The 23,317-nt window shown below is 48.1% G+C and overlaps 1 protein-coding gene across 2 annotated transcripts; it reads right to left on the bottom strand.

The window, feature by feature from the left end:
• Nucleotides 1–282: 282 nt before the first annotated feature.
• Nucleotides 283–23,002, bottom strand: NR2E1 (nuclear receptor subfamily 2 group E member 1). 2 transcript variants are annotated; one of them, XM_032156061.2, is made up of 9 exons: nt 22,234–23,002; nt 17,410–17,555; nt 14,092–14,179; nt 12,277–12,512; nt 10,774–10,920; nt 8,597–8,693; nt 8,060–8,209; nt 7,367–7,472; nt 283–1,791 (listed from the first exon to the last, which is right to left on the bottom strand). In XM_032156061.2, exons 1-9 carry the CDS (start codon nt 22,256–22,258, stop codon nt 1,629–1,631), a joined length of 1,158 nt encoding a protein of 385 aa, XP_032011952.1. In that variant the 5' UTR covers nt 22,259–23,002; the 3' UTR covers nt 283–1,628. The 2 variants fall into 2 exon arrangements, with proteins under 2 accessions (XP_032011952.1, XP_058286379.1); XM_058430396.1 differs by lacking the exon at nt 22,234–23,002 and adding an exon at nt 20,863–20,998.
• Nucleotides 23,003–23,317: the final 315 nt, after the last annotated feature.

The following is a 23,317-nucleotide window of genomic DNA, read 5'->3' as shown; positions in this document are numbered from 1 at the left end:
GACTCTGTTAATCGGCCTCCTTCCTCCTCACACAGCAATTTTTCTAACAGATGCAATTACATTTGAGAGCTGTAGAGAACAGAATCTTATGTTTTATTTCTTTATTCATCATTTTCCAAATGGTATTCACTGTAAGAAGGAAATTGCCTTTGTAATTCAGTTCTGCAGGCTCTGTGCTGGAGTGCTCCGAGCTTCAGTTTTAACACCAGCTGCTGCCCCTACCTTGTTTCTGGTGGGTGAGAACCAGCCAGGGAGGGAGAGTAAGAAATCAGAAAGAGTTCGTTTAAATTCAATATATTTTTATTCTTTGTAAATACAATGAGTACAACCTTTTAACTTCACAAATCAGTTAATTCACTTTGTACAAGAAAAGTTTTACTCATCCTATGATAGTCCAAGTGCTGAATTTTTTTCCTCAGTGCTAGTACCTAATAAATCAAAATGTGAAAAGTACAGCAGCTATTTAAAAATGTTTGTTTCTACATTTCCATAAGTATAGAGTCATACCAAAGGAGCAGCTTAAAGTGTAGGACGATGTGTGTGTGTGTGTGTGTGTGTGTGTGCGCGCGCGCGCGCGTGCGCGTGTGTGTGTGTGTTCATTCAAGGCTTTACTAGAAACCAGTTTTCGGAAAGGCATTGAAGAGTCTCAGGCTGTTAGCAATGGATCAATCAAGAACCCTTTTAGCATTCATCTCCTTGAAGTTCCTTCTGCAATTATGTCCATATTCGTTTCCTGTCTGGTGTGACTTGCTGCACCACGAGTTTGGACCCCCACTGCCTTTGGTTTCAGCACTATGTTAACGGGACAGCAATCTACCTCACTCAATCACTCATCTCCACTTTATTTGGTTTTGCTGTTTTTATTCATCCTCCCTTGACTTATGTTCTTTTAGTAAAGCTCTTCTCTTTTTGAGATGTTATCCAACCTGAAGTCCTGGTGAGAATCTCATTTTGTCCACCAATTCCTTTGACAAGGTTGCCTGGCCTATGGTATTAAAAAAGAAGAAGAAAGAACAAAAGAAAGAGAAAGAAAAGAAAAAAGAAAATAGAGAAAAAGCAAATCACATGGCATAAGCTACTTTTCACTTATTAACTCAGTTCTGAAGGCCACTTAATAATGTATTACAATAGAGGGGAAACTTTTGATAACACTTTTAATTTAAAACCTAACATTATTTTTAAAATAAATGCTCCAACATAGTGTAGTTTTGAAGGCCACAGTACGATGTTATACACAGAGCTATATTTGGTTACCAAACTTTATATGCTAAAAAGGAAGAGAAAGCACTACTTATGTAGCTTTTGATCGTTCAGCCTGATCTTCCAGGTAAGAGGCAGAATGGCACGGCCTGTGGCAACCCCCAGTTTGCCCCCTCCCAGGGCATGGCAGCAGTGAGTTTTCAGCGCAGGCGGTCCTGTTGCACCCCTCTCCTTCCCAGCCGCCCTACCCTGGTGAGGGCGGCAGGTCATAGCTACTGGAATGCTTTGTGTCAATTGGCATTTTTTTCCTGAAGGCTACACATTCCCCGGTATATCCTTCCTGAAGGGTTTGTTAGTTGAGGCTTGTTCTCCATGGATCGAAGTTCATCTGATATTGTCCCATCCTGAAAAGTGGGTACCTTGTGAGCTTAGATATCACTGGATTTGTACATATCTGAAAGCAGTCTTGTAATTGGCACGTTGCCGATGGTTTTTTTGAAAAACACTTCTTCTATAGTTGATGGGCTAATAGAACGTAAAGCTGGCAAAAGCAACAGAAGTTTTCCAAAGCGACAGGGTTGAGTGGGATATCTGGAATGAGAGAAGCCATGAACACAAGGTCAGAGGCCATTACTCATGGAAACTAATGTCTTATACCTGAACACACATCATCTCCAGCATTGCTCATCTAGGTCTCTTGAATAACACAGTACCCCTGCAGCAAAGTTCTGGACAGGCACTGTTGTCCCTGTTTTGCAGGTAGACTACTTGAGGCAGGGAGACCATAAATGATGCTGCCAAAATCACACAGACACTCTCTCTACATTAACAAAAGGATTGCATTTTATTTGGGAAAAAAAAAAATTTAAGAAACATAATACTAATTTTAAGCCAAATAATAAATTTAAGGTTTCCATTATAGAAAACAATCAGGGAGTTGAGGATAAAGCTAGCAACAGAATCCGTGTTTTCTAATTCTCAGGACTCCTTCACAAGGCTATTTCCCTCAAATAAAATGGCTTCTTTTTCTAAGCAATTCTCCAAATTATTATTCAGGCATTATACTTAGTCTCTCTCAGGAATAATTCCATCCTTATTACACTGCAAATTAAAGACTAAGTTCTGTTGGGTGGCAGTGCCACCCAACCCTCATGTCAATGAAATTGGCATGTAATTAAAGATGTGAGAAATTTCTTAACAATTTCCTCTCTTGATGTCCAACATATATCTGTGTTCAGATGTGCAAGTTCAATCTTCTGCTGCCTTTAGATGCCTGCAAGCCACCTCCTCACTGCAGACCTGATACTTCTTCAGCCAATAGTTAGAATTAGATATCAATATACATAAGGAGGGCTCCCTCCACTGAAATGAAACACCCAAAAAACTGAACTTCCGGGGTACACATCTGTGACTAAGCTGGGTTCAACCCAGGCCACCAGGTGCTAGAAACTAAGGGATATCAAAATTCCTTCGAAGGAGTCAGGTGGCTGTGTTTAACTGCCTGATAACTCCACCCTGCAAATAAAGTTCAGGGGAGCAACTTTCATGCTTGTCTATTTAGCTCTGGGCACAGAAGAGTCCTTCTCTTCCACAGCATACAAGGCTTATAGTTCATTCTGGGCCTCTCAGGACCTCAGCTGGCTCTTTCACTGACCAGCTTCATGAGCCCCTGTGGATAGGGGCCACCAGACCACATCTAGTAGTGTGGTGTGGAAATGGTGAAGCTTATCCACATTTAAAAAAATACTTAAATCCTACCACTTGTTCTCCTTGTTGAATGTATTTCTAATGTTTCTTGAAAAGTAATCCCCAAATCCATGTCTCCCTTTCACCTTGGCCACTTCTTTTCAACAGCTCTATTTCCCTTCCCAGGACCAGGCATGGTAGAGATAATTCTGCAGCAAGTCGGAGGCAGTGGCTGCCTGGATGACCTCTGCCATCTGCAGCATCCACCCAACATGCTGAACATTTCCCACGGTGAGAAACCACTGTGAGAAATAATCACCTCCAAAAAGGATGAATTTGGGGGAATCCATAGAAAACCAACTCCTGATTTTCTGCGAATAGATTACCCACTCATCTACTCTCCCACTTACTTTATTCTCTAGTTGGGAAAGGGTTGGTTAGTCAGTCAACAAAAATTGTCTATTACATGTAGCATACTGTACTGCTAGAAACAATAGCAATGTATGAGGTCAGGTGTGGTGGCTCATACCTGTAATCCCAGCACTTTGGGAGGCTGAGGCAAGAACATCGCTTGAGCCCAGGAGTTCAAGATGAACCTGGGCAACATATCAAGGTTCATCTCTACAAAAATTCGCTGGGCACCTGTAGTTCCAGATACTCAGAAGGCAGAGGTGGGAGAATTGCTTGAGCCTTGGAGGCAGAGGTTGCAGTGAGCCATGACTGCACCACTGCAATGCAGCCTGGGCATCCAAAACAAAAACAAAAACAGTGTGTGTGTGTGTGTGTGTGTGTGTGTGTGTGTGTGGTGTGTGTGTGTGTGTGTGTGTGTGTGTGTGTGTGTGCATGTGTGTGTGTGTGTTAGAGAGAGAGAGAGTCTGACTAATCAAAATTATTTTTTAGAGTATCTATGCCCTTGTCTTCATCCATTAGCATCAATAATTGGATTTTCATTCAGGTTTAAGTGTTTTAGGTCTATTACAGGTTTGCATATTTGATCTTCAGTTATAGAATATAGTTTGTGTGGAATGTCAATTCCTAGCCTTCTCCTTACATCCTGGATAATTAGAGAAATAGCTTAGAGAGCTGTAATATACAATTAGGCTCAGTTTCAGTTTGCATGTTAACTTTTCGTTTCAATTTCAGGTTTTATTTTTCTAGACAGGAAAATGCTGGAGGAAAAAGTGTTCACTGATTTGAAGGGCTAAGAAATAAGGCATAGTCATTTTTGTCACATGTATGACCCTAGATATAAACATTAAATTACAGCTGTAGCTGATATCAGAATGAAATAAGAATTCCATGAAATAAATTCCATAATTCCATTATTTAATAAGAAATAAGATACTTATTTAATATTTACTATTCTAATATTTAATAGAAATAATAAGAATTCCATGGCAAAGCAGATGTGTTTTTTCTACACATAATTTTCTTCTTTTGGGGTGTTGGGGAGATGTAATTTACTTGCCATTTCTCTAAAATAGGCTGTTGTTAACCCATGGTTGAATTCTCTCGGGCCACCCTATCAGCAGCTCCTGGCACATCAGGCTCCCCTCCTCACTCACCTCCCTGGCACTTCCCACAGGACCCCTACCAGCTCCTCCACCACTCTCAGGACACACCTTCTCCCCTGCTGAGTTCCTCCTCCCATTGAATGACCAACTCACATGTTCTTTCCTCCACCCATCAGACTTTCAACCTTTCCGATTGTCCCTCACTCCCTCTGACTAGGATTCATCTCTCACACTCCCCACATTGCTTTCCTCTCTTCTCTAGTTTGGATTGGAGTGACACTGCTGCCCACTTCTTGCAATGATAAGGGGCAGTGTCTTGCTCCCTCTGGTATCCCATAACGCCCACCTGCAGCCCTGCATGTGGCCAGTACTCGGCAAAGGCTTGACTGGATCAGTAACTGGATACCACGTCCTTCTCATTTTTAAGTTCTTAATACCATAATTTTAGACAGAGTCTCACTCACTCTGTTACCTGGGGCTGGAGTGCAGTGGCACAATCTCAGCTCACTGCAACCTCCACTTCCCAGCTTCAAGCGGTTCTCCTGCCTCAGCCTCTCGAGTAGCTGGGACTACTCGAGAGGTGCGTGCCATGACGCCCAGCTAACTTTTGTATTTTTAGTAGAGACGGGTTTCACCATGTTGGCCAGGCTGGTGTTGAACTCCTGACCTCAGGTAATCCGCCCTCCTTGAACTCCCAAAGTGCTTGGGATTACAGGTGTGAGCCACTGTGCCCGGCCTACAAGTTAGTAGAAGTACCCAGATTATGTACTGCTCCATTTAATAATTTTGAACAAATATTAACTGCCTACTATATATATTCTGTAATTCAATATGCATTTAAAATTCAAATCCTGGCATTTTAATTTGAAAAAACATACACAGGTGCACTATCTGCCAACATAGTTTCAGTGATATTCCATGGACAGGGAACAGTTTTATTCATTTAGTATTCAAAAGAGGGTTTATGATAGAAATAGGGAGACTCTAGCAGAAGTGGTATCATCCCAAACGGACAGAGTTGACTTGGGATTTCTCTGACCCATTAGTTGAGGGAGGCATTAACAGCCTCTACCCATTTGATGTATTTATCCCCCCACAGTGTCTATAGCTGATGTTGAGATTATGGAGCTGGGTTTTCGCAGGTTCCTTTCAAATCAGCCTAGAGAACAGTAACTCTATTCTAACTTCAAGTCTACCAGTCCTAACTCAGGAAACTAGAAAGGCTCCATTTCTCTTTAAAAGCCTGGCTTTTTTTTTTTTTTTTAATGGCATAATAAAATCTATACTTCTTTTTTTTTTTTTTTTAATTTTTGGTGGAGATGGGGTCTTGCCATGTTGTGCCCAGGCTGATCTCGAACTCCTGAGCTCAAGTGAACTGCCTGCCTTGGCCTCCCAAAGTGCTGGGGTTACAGGTGTGGAGCCACCTCAGCCGACATCTATACTTCTTAATGGGCTTGCCCAGTGCTGGGCCAGGAGGAGCTTTGTTGGTGCCCCAGTGTCCGAGAGTTCCTACAAACAGCCAAAAACAGCCTCTGCCTGTGGGCCCTGCATGGCCAGAAGTAACCTGGTAGATGTTATGACTCAAAATAACAGATACCAGTCACCAAGGCCAAACAACAGTTATGATAGGTGAAAAGATGCCTTCTTTAGGCTGGGCATCGTGGCCCAGGCCTATAATCCCAGCACTTTGGGAGACTTAGGTGTGAGGATCACTTGAAGCCAGGAGTTTGAGACCAGCCTGGGCAACATAGCAAGACTTTGTCTCTACAAAAACTTTAAAAATTAGCTGGGTGTGCCGGGCGTGGTGGCTCACACCTGTAATCCCAGCACTTTGGGAGGTCAAGGCAGGCAGATCACGAGGTCAGGAGTTCGAGACCTGCTTGGCCAACATGATGAAACCCCGTCTCTACTGAAAATACAAAAATTAGCCAGGCATGGTGGCAGGCGCCTGTAATCCCAGCTACTTGGGAGGCTGAGGCAGGAGAATCGCTTGAACCCGGAAGGCAGAGGTTGCAGTGAGCCGAGATTGCACCACTACACTCCAGCCTGGGTGAAAGAGTGAAAAAAAAAAAATTAGCTGGGTGTGGTGGCATGCACCTGTAGTCTCAGCTACTCAATAGGCTGAGGTGGGAGGATCACATGAGCCCATGAGTTCAAGGCTGCAGCGAGCCATGCTCACATGCCACTGCACTTCAGCCTTCCAGCCTGGGCAACAGAGCAAGACCCTGTCTCAAAAAAAAGATAGCCTCTCTGGAGAGTTCTCTCATCCTTTTATTTGAGATTGGCACCTGATAAAAGGCACCTGTGTTTTCTCAAGGATGATGTGGCCACTCTCTCACATACCAACCATTACACTTTGAGCTTCATTTTTTTTTTTTTTTGAGACGGAGTCTCGCTGTGTTGCCCAGGCTGGAGTGCAGTGGCACAATATCGGCTCACTGCAAGCTCCACCTCCCGGGTTCACAACATTCTCCTGCCTCAGCCTCCTGAGTAGCTGGGATTACAGACACGTGCCACCACACCCGGCTAATTTTTGTATTTTCAGTAGAGATGGGGTTTCACCGTTGTTAGCCAGGATGGTCTCGATCTCCTGACCTCGTGATCCACCCACCTCGGCCTCCCAAAGTGCTGGGATTACAGGCGTGAGCCACTGTGCCTGGCCTAGGCTTCATTTTTGACCCCTCCATACCCATTCACACAAATGTTGTTCCATTATTTTGATGGATCAATTTGTTTCGCCAGGACAACTATAATATGTCTGACAGTGCTTTCACTTTGATCTTCTAATTAGATTTGCTCCTCTCACCCACCCTGAGAGATAGGTAAAGACATGGATTCTCCCTAAATTAACTGGCTGGCAACAAGATAATTAGTCACAATGTTTGAACTGGCTTATTACTGCCTGCTCAGGCATTCACAATGGAGGCAATTTTCTTAAGTACATGTTCAAGGCAAACAAGGGTCACCTGGTATGGATGTAGCTGTTGAGCGTTAGCTGAGCCTCATCTTGAAGGGCTGCAATGGCGGCAGCATTCCGGAAACTTCTCAGTTCAGAACCACTATGTGTAGGAACTAGAAATGAAGACCAGGAAACTGTGATAGACAGCATAGAAATTGTATCTGGGAGCCGGGCGCAGTGGCTCACGCCTGTAATCCCAGCACTTTGGGAGGCCGAGGCAGGCGGATCACTTGAGGTCAGAAGTTCGAGACCAACCTGGCCAACATGGTGAAACCCTGTTTCTACTAAAAATACAAAAATTAGCTGGGCATGGTGGCATGTGTCTGTAATCCCAGCTACTCAGGAGGCTGAGGCAGGAGAATTGCTTAAACCCAGGAGGCAGAGGTTGCAGTGAGCCGAGATGGCACCATTGGACTCCAGCCTGGGTGACAAGAGCAAGACACCATCTCAAAAAAAAAATTTTTTTAATAAAAAAAAGAAAAAAAGAAATCGGGTCTGGGAATGCACCTCTCTGGAAGTGGCTGCCCAGCAGAACATGCAGGTTCCCATAGCAATAAAAAATGGGGCCAGATTAAGAGTATCAGCTCCCTTGAAAACCATCACCTCTTTTTGCAAAAGTCAGTTCAGACTTTGAGGTGGCTGAATTAGTGAGGTGGCAAAACTGGGGAAGGAGAAGAAGCAGAGTTCTATGTCTGCTTACCGGCTTTGAAAGTGACGATGCATTTTAGACAGGCAAATTCAGTAGCATCTAACCGGAGTTGTCTAAATCGAGCCACCACCTCTTGTAAAGCCTGTATTTCAGATATGATCTTGTTCAGCTTCTGGGAATCTGTGTTGTCACCATTCATGCCTAGAATAAAAATACGGGATAAATACTCTAATATGAAGGCATTTTCATGATTTAATATTGATTTTTGACAAAATCCTGCATATCAATATCTATTCAATTGTCACTCTAAGATATCTGATTCCATGTAAACCGGCTATATTGTATGAAAGTTAATATAAAATCTTCTCTTGGATGATAACAAACACAGTAATTTGCATTTAAATAACAATGCAAGCAGTCATGAATACAACAAAACAACATTATTTGCATTTAAATATAGATTTATAAATGACAGGTATACTCTATTGTTCAGCAGGAATTTGTTATTCTTTACATGTTGTTCTTTTTTCAGTAATGTATTTTTATGGTAATTTCTACAACAAAGTCATTAAATTGTGCAATTCTTACCAGATACAGCCAGTAGAGTGTTAGCATCAACCGGAATGGCCCATTGTGCTATTCCTAGAACAAACAGTTCTCTCCAAGCATCTTCCAAAAGCATCAGCTGTCATACAATAGATGTATAATATAATATAGTGTGTAATTTATAAATTTATAAACAATTTCACTATGTAAATTTCCATTATTTTAAAGTGGGTTTTAAATGCCTGTCTTGGTAATTTTTTCCGAATATTCTAGCTTTCCCTTATTTTCCCATATTTTCCTTTTGAAAAGGTGCCTATAGATATGCACATGGATTTGAGAGTCAGCCATTCCAATTCTCCAAAGTTTCCTTCTCTCAGAAAAGGATTTGCCCCTCTTGTCCTTGTATCCACCCATTCCTGACCACCTAGAAGCTCCTCTAGAGAGCGAGGCTTTATGAAATGCCAGCAGCTCAGCAGGTGGATTCCCCTCACAGAGAATGCTGCTATTAGCAGGGTTGAGGATTCCTCAGACGCTTGCAGAGCTGGGTCCCCATCTTCCTGGAGGGTTGAGGGGGCTGGGCTGGGAGAGAGACAGAGATCACTACTTCCCAAGAGGCATTGGGGGAAATCAGGGTGTAATTATGTTAATCGGGTTTTGCTGAGTTTTCCTCATCTCACTGCTTGATTTTTCTGAGACCCATAAATGGACAGCATCAAGGTGCTTGTCATTTTTATTCCAATAAAATGTGCTTCTGAATATTTAAAATGAAAATCTGTCTCTTTTTCCAAATTAATATACCAGATTCCACTTCACTGCAGGTTGCTTGTTGTCGAAGGATTTCTACCAAAGGGCTAAGTGGCAGACAGTAAGTAAATTTTGTTTGGGTGAGAGTATACAAATACTTATTTTGAAAAAAAAAAAAATAGCCAATCTACACACACACACACACACACACACACACACACAGCAAATGGTTAGAGCTAACCAGTAAATCTGGTCAAAGATAGGACCTAACTACCTTAAAAAATCTCAGAACTCAAAAGCCAGTCAACTCTAAATGATTTATGTAAAAGGATTTCTTTTGGGAGCTAAGAGCTGAATCATGAAGGCTTGTAACCAAAATCACAATTAGACCAAAGGGTTTAATTTTTTTAATGTTTTATTTTTAGTTTTATTGCATCAAGTATAGGAAATAATTGTAAAATGCAAGGTAAACAATATCTAATTCTGGCCATATTTGAAAGGGCAGGCCATGAAAAAAAGAACATCTCATGCTAGAAAATGAAATGCTTTTAGCACATTGCCCGATCTTTCCATAGGAAACATACTTCATATAAAGGGGCACTATTATGCTTTAATTAGGTATGAAATGAATTGAAGAAATAAATCCTTTGCTTTTAGAACTACTTACTAGCCTTTTGGAAAATTTATCATTAATTCCTGTGAATGCACTGGTAACAGCCAATGGTTGGGAATACTTTATTTTCTTTCTTTCCTTTAAGGTTAGAAAAATGTTAGCATTTGTGATATTCCTAACAACAAAATTTCTGGGTCTCAGTACAATACAATGTTTTGCTGCACACGCTTTTTCTTCCTCTGAATGTCATTTACAACCACGGAATTATGCAAAATGCCTATTTGTTTACAAAATGTCTAAAAGCACATGAAGAATCAAGGAAGATCCTAGACGGCAGGAGGTGTGCACTGTGCCCCTTGGTCTTACATGCTGATCAATTAATGACCAAAACTGGGAGCATCACAATGGAGAACATAAAGCTGGGAATATAAAATAATAACATCAGTTCTGAAAAATCTCATGAGGGCATACTCTTACCACCTTCTACTTCTCTCAGTTCCAATGTTCTTGGTAAAACATTGTTTCATCAACAGTTTTAGAAAATCATTACAATTTTAAAATTTGAGATTATATTTGCTGTTTCAATCAAACAAAAAGAGGTAATGTTCTTGTATGTGTGTTTTTCATAGACTGGACCCAGCTTTTCTGAAATAATGTAATTACGTTTCTTACTAAGGATCATATAGGTAGATATTTTGAACCCATGGGAAGAAGCAAGTAAAAACAAGTAGTTTCCTCATTGCTATTAAGAATAGATGCCTGCCTTGGGTGGTTTACCCAGGGATGGAGGGAGTTTTATAAGTCTGAGTGCTACTGCTTCTTTCCCAGCTCTCTTTCTCCCAAGGCCTCAATGTGGTCATACCTGGTCCTGCAAAGACAGCGTGGAGAAGGCTGGCACACTCTTAGCCCACTTGATGCTCATGAAGAGAAGTCTGGCAGCTGATTCACACACTGACTCCGTGGCCACTTCATAGAGATACATTGGGGTCCCATTCACTTCATGGGGGTACTGGGTGGGGAAGAAAGAAAGACACCTGGAAGTGAGGAAACCACAGCTTTGCAAGAAGAACCAAACTTTTAATTTCTAATTAAAGCAAGGAAGGGGATAAAAAGGAATTTGGATGTTTTGCTTAAACATGCAGTTGACATTGGTGGGTAAAAAAATCAAACATCTCTATCTATAGAGTTTGAAAAGTAATACTGATTGGGGGAGGTCCATTTCCACTCTTTGGGAGCCTCTCCCTTCCAGAGGGTCCTCTGGCTTTTCTATCCCCTGCAGCAAATTTTCGTTGGGCTGAGCCAAGTCCAAGCCTGGCTCCCAATTTAGACAAGAGCTGCTGGCATTTGTGTAAATAAAAATAGATGTGAAAAAGTATAAATTAATAGGCATCCCAAACACAAATATGCATATGAGTATTTTTAGAAAGGATTAGTATATTATGGAAATATTTCAATTAGACATCTTAATCATTCACAGAGCATTCCCATTCATAACTGACAACATATTCATAACACTACTTTCCCGAGCTTATTATACGCATCAAGGGTAAGAAAGCAATATTAAATATTGTGCGTGTGCATGTGCCCAGGTGTCTGGCTTCCCTGCAGTGTGGGGCTGCAGCTGGCCCTCCTCTGAGGGAGATCCTAGGCCCTCATCCGCCTGGAGTGGGGGTCTTAGTAGGTATCAGCTGGAGGCCTGGAGGGTAGGCCTTAGGTGGCAGCCTTTCCAGGTGGTTCAGGCTGTGGCCCTGCTCCTATGGAATCAACCCTGCTGTAAATCCACCTGCCTCAGAAGCAGGTGAGGGGAGCATGGGAAATGAACTCAGATTCCTCAAACTGTTCTAACAGTGTGATCTCCACATTTCGCTCTTGGGTTAGAAACTCATGGCTTTGCCCAAGATCATACATGCCAAGATGTGGAATTTTGGAGCCCTTCCTCCAGCTGTAGCCAATTCCTCTCCTCTAAAAATGAACGTTGGTTCTTCTGGCCTTTAGGAATGCCTGAAGCTGCCCTCTGGGTTTAGACGAGGTCTCCACCCACCACCCATTACTAGTGGGTGTTTCCTAAAGGTGCAGGTTCCTGGACTCCACCCCAAACTTGCTGAAACGGAATTTCTGGGGGGATAAGATCGGGAGCGCACACTTGTAGCCACTCGGAGGTTGACTCTACTGTACACTCAAGTTTGAGCACCCCTGGCTGAACAAGGGAGAGCAGGAGGGCTGGAGCTCCATGCAGAGACCAGCCAAGCACCCTGGAGTTCTCTCCCCAGTTTGCCTGACCCCAATCACAGCTCAGAAGACCTGGGTGCGTCCCTCTCCTCCATTCGCTGGCACGAGTCTCTCTGGACCCAGCAAGGCCGCTGACCTTGGGCGTGGGCTGAGCCAGGCTCACGAGGGTCTGCCGCTCAGGAGTGGTGGACACCGCGGCCAGCTCCAGGCCGTGCGGCTCCAGCTGCGTGACCGCGGTGAAGAAGGCCGGCGCAGGGAGCGCCGCCGAGGGAAAGTGCGCGGCCGCCCCGTTCTCCTCCTTGTGTCCACGGAAGTAGAGGGCCACTTGCTTGCGGATGGTGGACGTCCGAGGCCCCCGCTCGTGCTGCACGGCTGCAGAGGCAAACAGGGAAACGCATGCCGGCAATTAGAGACGTCGCAACACAGCCGCTGCGGCGCTCCCCCCAGCCCCGCCCCAATGTCAAGTCTGGGCAGGCAAAATCGCCCAAGAGGTGAAAAGAAGAAGGGAGAGGGAATCTGAGAGAGGAAGGGATTCTGAGATCGTCTAACCGCTACACTGAATAGATTCGGAAGCTGAGGCTTAGAAGAGGGGCCCGTGCTCAAAGTGCCACGATAATGGCAGAGCCTCAGGCAAGACTAGGTGTGTTCTCCTTCGGTCCAGGGCTCCTCCCCACCAGGGAAGCGGGTTCGCAGGGAAACCAGAGACCCTCTGGGCTGGAGTAGCCAGGTATCCTCGCCCCCATCCAAAAGAGAGGGAGCGTCGCGCACGCCAGACACCTCGTCTCTGCACAGACTTTTCCAGCTCCGTCCAAGAACAATCCTCCCTACCCCCAGGCCCCGCCCCCACAGAAATAGCTTTTGGCCTCCGAGGGCCGCAGGAGAAAGGGACCCGAGCCCCGGGATTGCTAGGGGATGGAACGAGGGAGAACCCGTCTCCGAGTATGCTGGAGAAAGGCAGGGGAGATGTGACAATTACCACCAACAGTTTAAACAAACAAATTAATTCAGGGCAATCTTCCGCCCGCCGAGCTTGACAACTTGTCAATACACAAGTTCAACAGGTTGGACGCTCCCTCCGGCTTCCTGCGCCGCAGAGGAAGGGGCTTTCTCCTCCTGGAGCTGCCACCAGGCCCGGGCCGCCTCACAGCAAAACCCACTCGCACCCTGTTCCCAGGCCCCACGGTGTCCTCCAGCCCATTACCCTCGCCCCCTGCCTGGGCCTGGGGCGCCCTCGACAGGCTGCAGCGGGGGACGCAGCTTGGACCATGCCCCAGGCCCAGGAAGCACTCTGACGTCCTGGTTCTTGCTGTTGCGCGCTTAAGAGCCTTGGGAGAGCTGGGTGTCTGAGTCACCCACGGGCGTCACCCTGCCTCTCCAGCCCCCTTTCCCTCTTTTCTGTAGAACAGAGAGAAGGCCCTGGACTCACGTCGGCCCAGTGGCCATACTGATTTTGGCATCTTGGAGAATTTGCAAACAGGGGCTGGAAATTCCGCGTTTTCGCGTCTCTGCCCTCTCTTTTTCAACACACCGCGATCTTCCAGCCTGTATGATCTCTTCCCCTTGAGACTATCCAGACTTTAAGATCCTGGGGGAGGCTAGCCGGCTTAAGCGTGGCCACGAAGGGCTGCAAAGAGGGATTAGGACCGGAGGCAGAAAATGCGCGCCGGTCCCCTGGAGAGTGGGGTCCCCCCAAGCGCTGCCTGTGTGGAGATGATTGTGGGGCGCAAGTTCCTGATGTGGGCATGGGTCTTGCCCTGGGGAATTCTAGGGGTCGCCAGCGGCTCTTGCTGAAAGACGGGAAGGATACGACTGAAAGCCCGAGGCCAATTCCCAGCATCTGGAAAGAAGAGCTCCGGAGTTGATTTACATGCATAGGAGTGCCATGTATTTTCTGTACATATAATTTACTTACTACTCAATCAACATTGGAATAAAGGGATGCACTGATTACCGTCTTTGTTCATGTTGACTTCCAAACACTTCTTCAGCCGACACGCCCTGCACTGGTTTCTGTGCGTCTTGTCCACCGGGCAGCCTCCCTGGAACAGAGCGCAGGGGGTCAGCGGTCCCCCGGGCCTTTAGGCTGGAGACCCGGAGCCGGCACCCGGGCGGGGAAACAGCGTGGAGGCGCGACCTTGCCCGGCCGCAGGCCCTGGAGCCCCGAGCCTGGGCCTGCAAAACGCGAGGGCCTTGGGCATGAGCAGGGCCAGATCGAGAAGGGGCTGGGACGTCCCAGGCTACTTCAAGAGGGCCGGTCCCGGACCCCAAGAAAGCGGACAAGGGGGAAACGTCCTTCTCCAAGCAGGTGAAGGTTAGAGAGCCGGGTTTGGCAGACCCCGCAGGCCTGCGGGGCTCTCGCTAGGGGAACTTCCGCCAGTCGCGGAGTGGTGGAACAGGCACGAGACTTCAGGACCGAAGACAGCGACTTGGCCCCAGAGAAGGAGGCCTCTGAGTTCCGTTAAGAGCTGGCTTTTGGGTCAGGATTCACGCCATACTGCCCTCCCACCAACGATTCTTTCTGCCTTCAGTACTTGAGTCTACCTCTTTCTGCCACTTTCTGGGAGAGCCCATTTATCTATCAGATAAATCTCTCCCATTTATTCTTCACTCTCCTATTACCTCACTTTTGCTTTTGCATGAAACCAACCTTATTATCAGCAAGTTGAGAGTTGCCTTAAAGACTAGCCTCGGCCCAGGTGCATAGAAACACAGCCCTTCCTGGAAGGTGAGAGGTTAGGAGCGCAAGGCCTAGAGAAGGTGAGGGTGAAAAAGGAAGTGCTCAAGGCTTGAGCAAAGTATAGAAATGCTCACCATGTAAACAGGACCAGGAAGGTAATGTGACGGACTGTCAGACTAAATGATAATGTGGGCTGAGACTGTTAGCATGGTAACTGAAAAAATAAAGGTAGTCACTTCTTTAGAAATATTTATCTGAGATGCATGAGAAAATAGATGTTCTACGTAATGCAATTTTCCGAAAAAAAAAATTAGCCATTGAAAGAGGAAATCTACAGATAAAGATTCCTTTGGAATTTATTCACTGTTAGATGTCATTACGGAGGGGACATATGCATAGATACATAAAGAGTCATGTGCATGAGTTTTATACACAGAAAATATTTAAGACATTGTGTGCTCTCCTATATTTATAGAAGTTGCTACTGTTACATTTGTAGTGAGAAGAAAGATAATAAATGTATTTTAATTTTGCTTCATAATCTCAAAAATTCATACACTCTGGAGTTGGAGTAAGTATGTTTTTCTTCCCCCTGAAGCCCTTTAGGGGAAAATTACACATTAGAATGCAGTTTTATTAGTTCACACTTCTCCAATTTAAAATATGATGATTTATTTAAAATAAAGGTGGGACAGATGTTCATATCCAATTCTAAATGTCCTCATTACTGTTAATAATAAATTGGAATATAATTTAATCCTAGAATAAGAGAGAAAGGAAATAATTTTTGGGTCCAAAGTGAATTATTTAGGGCATCTTTGCTGGCCAATGTAATAGTTCATTGTAAATAGGTTTTTTAAAACTTATTATTAAATGTAATCATATCTCTATCCTCAGATGGTATCTTTCCAGTATTCTTACAAACATGCAAATGCAAAATGGAAACCTTCACAAGTTCTTAAGTGTGTCTTCAAATCAGATCAAATGTATATAAATATCTAGCGCCAGAGAGAAGGATAAATGCCTCAGCTCTGATCATTTACTCTCCTTGCAAGAAGAACACCAGGCCTGATGAGTCTACTATCAGTCCTTTACAAGCACTTGGACTGATATCAATATGCTTGAATTGATAGCCATCCCCTTTTAAAAGATCAAGCACAACATCAGAGATCTTGATTTTCCAATTCTGTTCACTGCATAAAAGCAAAAGACAATCTAAGTAGAAGTTGGTTCAAATCTGACAACCCCCAGTAATCGCACAATCCTGTGGAGTTATTGGGATACAGTCCTATGCGTGTAAAATGTGATGTGTCCATATGGTGAAGCTAGAAACTGATACAGTATCCAATTAAACAGGTAACAAGGCTAGAGAGCTAAAATTTATCTCAATGCAAATATCTTCTGTTTTTGTGGTTAATCCAAAACTATTAGAAAACGATATGAGCAGACATGACTTCAGAAAAAGGCGTCAGAACAATTCACTAGCAGCAGACAATATATGAGTGTGTATACACGTACCCTATATTTATTAATTAGTGAAAAATGTTTTACTATTTTGTTACCAAAGGATGACTCCTGACTAATGCACCCTCAGGGATCTTTCCACGAGTGAAATGGAGGCCTCTATACTGAGGGTCTGAGTCGCTGATAAGGAGAGGGCAAAGTGTGGGACCAGAAGGTTGATCTCCTTAGTTAAAATCAGCCTATTACTGAGCTGGAAACTGAGTCAAGAGGTTCTGCTCCCTCTTTCTAGAAGCTTTGGCTCATACTCAGCCCATGCCAGATTCCTCTGTCTCTTTGAGACAGTTCTGCCTACTCAAGACCAAAACAACCGACTGGGCCCAAATTCTAAGCAGAGAAGGAGGACAGGGATGTGGAAGCTTGAGGAGGGTCCCAGTTGCACCTTCCTTTTGAATCTTCTCTTCTTCCTCACCCTGCCCTTTTCTGACAAGGCATAGCTAAGGTCACATGGGTGCTGAATTCCCACTGCCCACTTCCAGAGCAGCCCTGCTTCTCCGGAGTTGAAAAGGCACAACCCTTCAGAAAGCACTGCCTCTCTTCCAAGTGGCTAGCACTCACTTGGTGGTCTCAGCTAAAGGTGGTGGTGACCTTGACTCAGATGTCTGTGTGCCACTTACTTCTGCATCCCAGGCAAGTGATCAGGGGACTGAGCTTGATGCTGCTAGGAGTGAGTGTGGGGTGAGCAGGCACAATAACAAAGCTCTTTCTCCTGCTTGCTACTTGTGGTTTAGATGCTAAATTCTTTAGGTCCCTTGGGCCGGCTTTAGAGCCACTGGGTGTGGGCTTTACCCAGTGTCAAAATCTGTCAGAATAATAATAATTTAAAAAAGTGTAGGGAGGCTGTAGGACTTCAGACTTCCTCCTGTAAACTCGTATCTTCCCTTACCTCTTCCCGCCTTTCCCCAGCCAAAGGGCATCCAAGAGTTGAGGCAAGAAGGAGGGGAGAGGAAGGGAGAGGTCAGGGCCGGGTCTCTCCTCAATTGCGTGGAAACTCAGAGAAGGCCTTGGCACAAACAAAAGAGTGAGGAGGCAGCACAGCGGAGCCGAGCAGTGCAGCCCTGGCTAAGGTACCTGGTTTCCAGATTTGCAGACATAGGTCCTATTCCTTCGGATGCTCCGTTTGAAAAAACCTGAGCAGCCGTCGCAGGCGTAGACCCCGTAGTGCTTCCCCGAGCTGCGGTCGCCACACACTTTGCAGGGGATATCTAAAATGCGGCCTGAAATCGCAGGAAAGACGGGGAAGGGGGGAAGGGGCGAGAGGGAAAGGAGGGCGGAGAAGAGGGAGAAAAGGGGAGAGGGAGAGAGAGATGCTAAGCAATCTGACCTCTGAAGGGATTAGCACCGAAGCTGCGGTAAAAGCAAATAATGAAGTGATTTTATAGCCAAACTTTTTTTCCTTGAGCAAGTGTCAGTTTCCTACAATGAGCATTATTCATGCACCGCTACATGTATTTGGGTCTCCTCTAATCGCCGAGACCCATTTTGGAATAAAAGATGACAGCAGGCCCGGGCGGCAGTGCGGCCCTCCACTGCCTTTCTGCTCCGCGGAAAGTTTGGCCGCCTCCCTCCTTCGCTTTTGCATTTAACAGAGAAAGTTGTTAGTGAGCGCGCGAGGAGACAAACTTGAAATGTAAAAGGGAAAAGAAGAAAAACAAACACGGCTGGAACCAGGGATGGCAGCTGGAAGGCAATCGAGTTTTCTCTGAGCTCCGCCGGGCGGTGTTATTATTAGGATTATTATTGTAATGCTAATACTTGGATTATTAATGATAATAAGGGTAGTGGTAATTGGCCAACTTTCGCTTTACCTATTTAAAAAATGCTTGGTGAGTCGCTTTAGAGAAATTATTTCTTTTAGGAAAAAATTATTTTCTCCGCAAAGTGGTTCGGGACTAGGCAAGGGAGAGGGGAGCGACGCAAGTTGTCGGTTCCCTGTCGGGTTAGCTTGGGACAGGCATCCTTCTCCCTCCATTTCCTAAGCCCTTTCTCCCTAGAAGACTGGCGTCCACACACTTGGTCCTGTGTGGGTCTCTTCCTCCCGGTTTTTCCAGTGCTCTTTGAGCCTGATTTTTTTTTTTTTTTTTAAATTAAGAATCTGACTGATTTCTCTAGGCTGTATCCCCCCACCCCCCATGGACCCCACCTCAAGAGAACTTTCCCTGGAATCCCCTCAAGCCTGGGGTGGCCACCGACCCTGGAGGAGTGTCAGGGAGAGGGTAACATTTGGCCGTTTAGAAAGGGAGGGATTCTTTTCCTCTAAGGTTCAAGAGTCCAACAAGTGCCCGAAGCGGTTTATAGGGACTTAGAAATGCTTCCTCCCGCAAAACAAAGGGAGTATTAAGCTGTTAACTTAATTAACACTTTAATTTTAAAAATAACAATAGTCGATAACAATCGACTTATTAACACTTGCTTTTCTCTTCTTCTACCTATCCGAAGGCCTCCAGTTTGCGCCCCAGCGGCCTCAGGCCTCCCTGAAATTCGACAGCTGCTGCCGAAAGCGCTTGGGTTGGGGACTACGATGAGATTGAGGTGGGGAGGGGCGGCAGTGAAACGTCTGGGCGAGGGGAGCAGGGGAGGTGAGGGCGTGGCGCGGGGAGGGCCTCGAGGCACCGGAGGTGTAAAACTTGCTCCTGGAACCCGAGGCGTCCGGGCGAGCTTACACCCTGGGTCCCAGCCTCGTCTCAGGTGGAGAGGGTGGGGGAGGGAGAGCGCGGGGGACCGTGCTTGGGGGTGGGGGGTGTTCGGTAACGACCAGGCTCGGCCGGGTAATTACAACCCCGCGGCAGCACCTGCCTATAGAGCCACCAGTGACCCGTCAAAAAGAGTAGCATGGGAATTCAGACGGCGACAAAGGCGGGCAGGGGAGGCGCGGGGCGCGGCGGCCACCGGCTCGGCGCCCCCCTCCCACAGGGCGGGAGGGGAGATTGTGCTGTGGGAGGGAGGGGCTGGAGAGGGCCAAGCGAGGGCACAGCGGGTCTTGTCCTCTACTCCTTTGGGCCTGTCACTGCGCCCAAGGGAGTTCCTGGTCCCTCAGGAACCGGGTCTGGAGCTCCACTGCACGGCACTCACTGTGGAAGCAGTAAACTTGGTTTCCATATCTTACAACCATCCTCTGCTTAACACGTGCCCTCTGACCGCTCCAGGGTCCACGTTTGGGGCCCAGCAGTACTGTCACCCCAGCTGTCCTCTTCCCCGTGGCACTGTTGAAGATGCCAAGATGAGTGAGTGGGAGGGGCAGTGGTGGGGTCTCTTTTTCCCACTTCCCATCTGGACAGGAGGCCCATGATAGCATCTCTGGAGAACCCGATGAGGGTGGAGGGAAGATCAGTGCAGGGTGGGGGCCCCTCCTCGGACTCCCCCGCCCGAGCTTCCGGACTGTTGCCCCCTAGGCCACCACCAGTGCGAGTCCTGCCTCTGAGCAGACCTCCAAGCCGCGGCTCCTGGGGCAGATTAGAAACAGGCAACCGGGCTGGGGCGGGGCCCAAGAGGGAGGGACGCGAAAATTCCGGGGCATAGCGGATCTGTGCCTCAGACTCCGCCACCCAGCCACGTTAAGGTGACTTGGGGTCACGAGACAAGCTGGTTGACCCCGTTGCAAAGCTCCTCTCATTTAGCAAGCCGAGCGAGCTCCGACGTGAGGCGAGCCGGAGTTTCCTGAAGCTGGAAAACCGTTCTTAACTTCCCTCGCCAGGGGGTCCCCTCGGGGCTTTTTGTGTGTCATAATTGCCTAAAGATATATGGCAGCTTCGATTACTGTAATTATCATCAGAGGCTGTTGAAAGAAGTTAGTCTGGGCTGCAGGGGTGACTGGCCAGGGTCTCGTTACCACCCAGGCGGGGCTCCGGGTGACATCGCTCTGCTCTCCAGCCGCGAGAAGCCGGGCAAGGCGGGGGCTGCAGCTTTGGCTGCTCGACCCAGTCCTGACCCGGCCCGCTGCGCGCCGACCTCCTCGCTGCCCCGGGCCCGAGGGACGCAGGTCTCGGGTTGGCTGCCGCCACCGGTCTGGAAAGGGCCTAGATGCAGCGGCGCCACGGGCGGGGGCCGCTGTCCTGCGGGCCTGAGAAAGCTCAGCAGCCGCGTCCCGACCTGAGCCGGGGCTGGAGGCCTCCAAGGCCTCACTCAGGCTCTTGGGAAGTTAGAACGGCCAAAGTTTCTGCAAGGAGCCCGCTGTGGTTTTTCCCCCAAAGTCCGGAGGGTTGGCCTGCCTCCTAGTCCACAGCGGGGGCGCAGCCGCAGGCGGGCAGAGCTCCCCGCTCACCCCTCCCTCGCCTCTGAGGCCTCACCTTTCAAGGGCCCCAGGGGCTCCACACCCCGAAAAAGACTTAAGAGCCAGGGGGTCCTAACTTCCAGGGTGTAGGCGAGGGCCTGTCCCGGGGCGAGCGAGCTAGGAGGCCTGCCGAGACCCGCGGGCTTCAGTTTTTGCAATGGAGGCGCAGAATGCAACAGAAACGGCCTCCTGAGCCTCCTGGGAAGGACACTCACGCCCAGGAATGCGGGCAACAAAAATCGAGGTCGCTTTGCCTCCTGGAGATTCCAACAGCGAGGGCCAGGGTAGGCCCAAGCCTAAACAGAAACCCAGTCCTGCGCCAGGGTCCGCTCTGCATTCCGGCCGCGGTGAGGGCTCCTTCTCTGCTCCATCTGCCCCAGCTCGAAACATTTCTCCTTTTCTTTTTGTTCACGTTCATTTTGCTCTAATTTTTAAAAAGTCAGCACCCAAAGCAAAACAAAATGAAAACACAACCTCCTTCTTGGAGGGGGGTAGGAGGGCGGGAATTGCATCCCACTTAAGTGAGACTTCATTACCAGTGCTCAGAAGTATCTCCGATTCTCCCAACTTTCAAAGACTCAGGACAATGAGGGCGAGTGAAAGGGGGCGGGGGCGGGAAGGAACGCATAGAGCGCCAAAAATGCTATCTGCGAAAACAACACGGGCAGCAAGGCAACTTCGGGATATGGGGACTGCGGCGGCAACGGTCGTCCCCAGCCTCAGACCCTGGAGCCCGCAGCCGTGGGCCACGGCATGGAGGGAACTGAAATGCCCCCGGGAGATCTGAGCACCGTGGTCGCGCCTGCTCAACGCTGGCTCGGGCCTGCACATTCTTGGGTTCCGCAGGCAGGGTGCAAGTAAATGCCCTCACACACACACTTAGCCCTGCGCTTCTGAGTCTCGGGGTGGTGAGAGGTCAGCTGCGGCCTGGCGTTCGGAGAGCCGGCAGCTAAGGAAGTTCGAGGAAGGAGAGAAGCGCACGGAGGGAGCAGGCCGCGCACTCCTGCCTCTGCTGGTCTCCGGCTCGAAAAGTCCTTGGGATTAGGGATTTGGTCCTCTCTTTGCTAGAGTGGTTCGCCATACTTTAAATTCCCCAGTTATGACCTACGCGGATTTAGGATTAAGGAAAATGTGACTTTTAAATTGTTTCTGCTTCCCAGTTTGCAGGATTATTTGAAATAGCTAGAAACGGGGTGCAAAGCATTCCATTCAAAATCCGCTTTGCACAGAGTTGCTTTTGCGCGCTGGAGCTCGGAGTTTTGAGCGAGTGTGTTATTGTGCTACCGCCTGGAGCTGCGGCCCAGTTCCCGCCCCCATGGCCCCCCCACCCAGCACCTGGCGGCTAAATGGAGACAACTCATCCGACTGGTGGGCTGCGCGGGTCGTAACCTTCTCACCGCACCAGACAGTGGGGATCAAGCAATCCAGAGGCAACGAAACAGCTCTCCCCTCACCACGAAATGCTCCAACTCACGGTCTACAGGGCTGGGCCGAACGCACACGCCCACTGGAGTCCCTCTCAGGGGCTCAGAGTCGCAGCGCTCCAGGCAGGACCTTCCCAGCCTCCCCGCTCGCCCGCCCCAGGCTGCGCGCCTAGGCCCCACGGCGGCCCGAGAGGTACCCACTTGTTGATCCGGCTGGCTTGCTCATGCTGGCTGTCCCGGGGCGGAGCGGTTGGTGGGCGCTGCCCGAGTCCCGGCTGGCAGCGCCCGCCTCGCCGCCGGGCGCCGCCGCTCTCCAGCCGCCCTCCAGCCTGCAAGGCTCCTGGGCGGGACAGGTGGGTGTCAGTCGCGCGCTGCGCTGCTCCCTGGGCGCTCAGAATTCGTTCCACAGTGGAAATTTAAGCATCCTTAAGTTTCTTCCCGGCTCTTGCAAAACCGCAGCTGCTGGGAATGCTGCTTGATATGGACACACACATGGACAGACAGATGGAGAGATGGACAGGGAGACTGAGGAAGAAGGAAGAACAGCAAGAGAGGGATGCTGAAAGACAGAGATGGAGACACGAAAATGGCCTTCCTACGGAGCGAAATCCCTCTTTTTCCCCATTCCTGTCACTCAGTCTTCAATCTCTCCCTCTACATAGGCATGCAGAGTGTGGGCAATCTCTGCCGACCGCTGGTCTCCCAAGGAAAGAAGGAAAACACAACTGCAGTCTCAGAGGCAGACGGGCTCCGCGCGGCCGGAACCCGAGCGCAGAGTGGGAAAACTAGATTGCTGGGAAATCTTCCGAGGGAAGAGGCGGCCAGGTCCGGGTTTCCGGGGAGAGCCGCGCACGCAGCGGCGAAGGGTCCCCGAAGTTCATTACCCCGTGACTTTGTGCCTGTCGCTGCGGGCTGGGTCCCCTGTAATATCTCCAGAAGCGCTCTGACAGGCAGCCGCGGGGAGGGGAATAGGGCGTCCCTGGCCCACTTAGCTTTTCCCCCAACTCCTGGCGGGGTCTGACGTCAGCCATGTGCAGGGAGGGGATGGGAAGAGGGAGGGGGTTAAATGCTAATGATATTAATGAACCTCCAAGCGGCTCCCAAAGAAAATGCAGGCGCTGTCGGAGCTTACGAGTTAGAAAGTGTGAATATGGGAGTGTGGCTCTGTGCGTGCGTGATGGTGAGGACGGTGCGGCTCGTAATAAAAATGAATTCGTGTATTTCACGGCAAGAAGGAAGGGGAGGGGTGACGGGGCTTTCTCAAAACGCTTTTCCCCCTCTCTCC

The sequence above is a fragment of the Hylobates moloch genome, unplaced genomic scaffold (genome assembly GCF_009828535.3).
Source record: "Hylobates moloch isolate HMO894 unplaced genomic scaffold, HMol_V3 SCAFFOLD_2, whole genome shotgun sequence".
Classification (NCBI taxonomy): Eukaryota; Metazoa; Chordata; class Mammalia; order Primates; family Hylobatidae; genus Hylobates; species Hylobates moloch.
The sequence above is the reverse complement of the archived record's forward strand: the minus strand, read 5'-3'. Positions and strand labels throughout refer to the sequence as shown.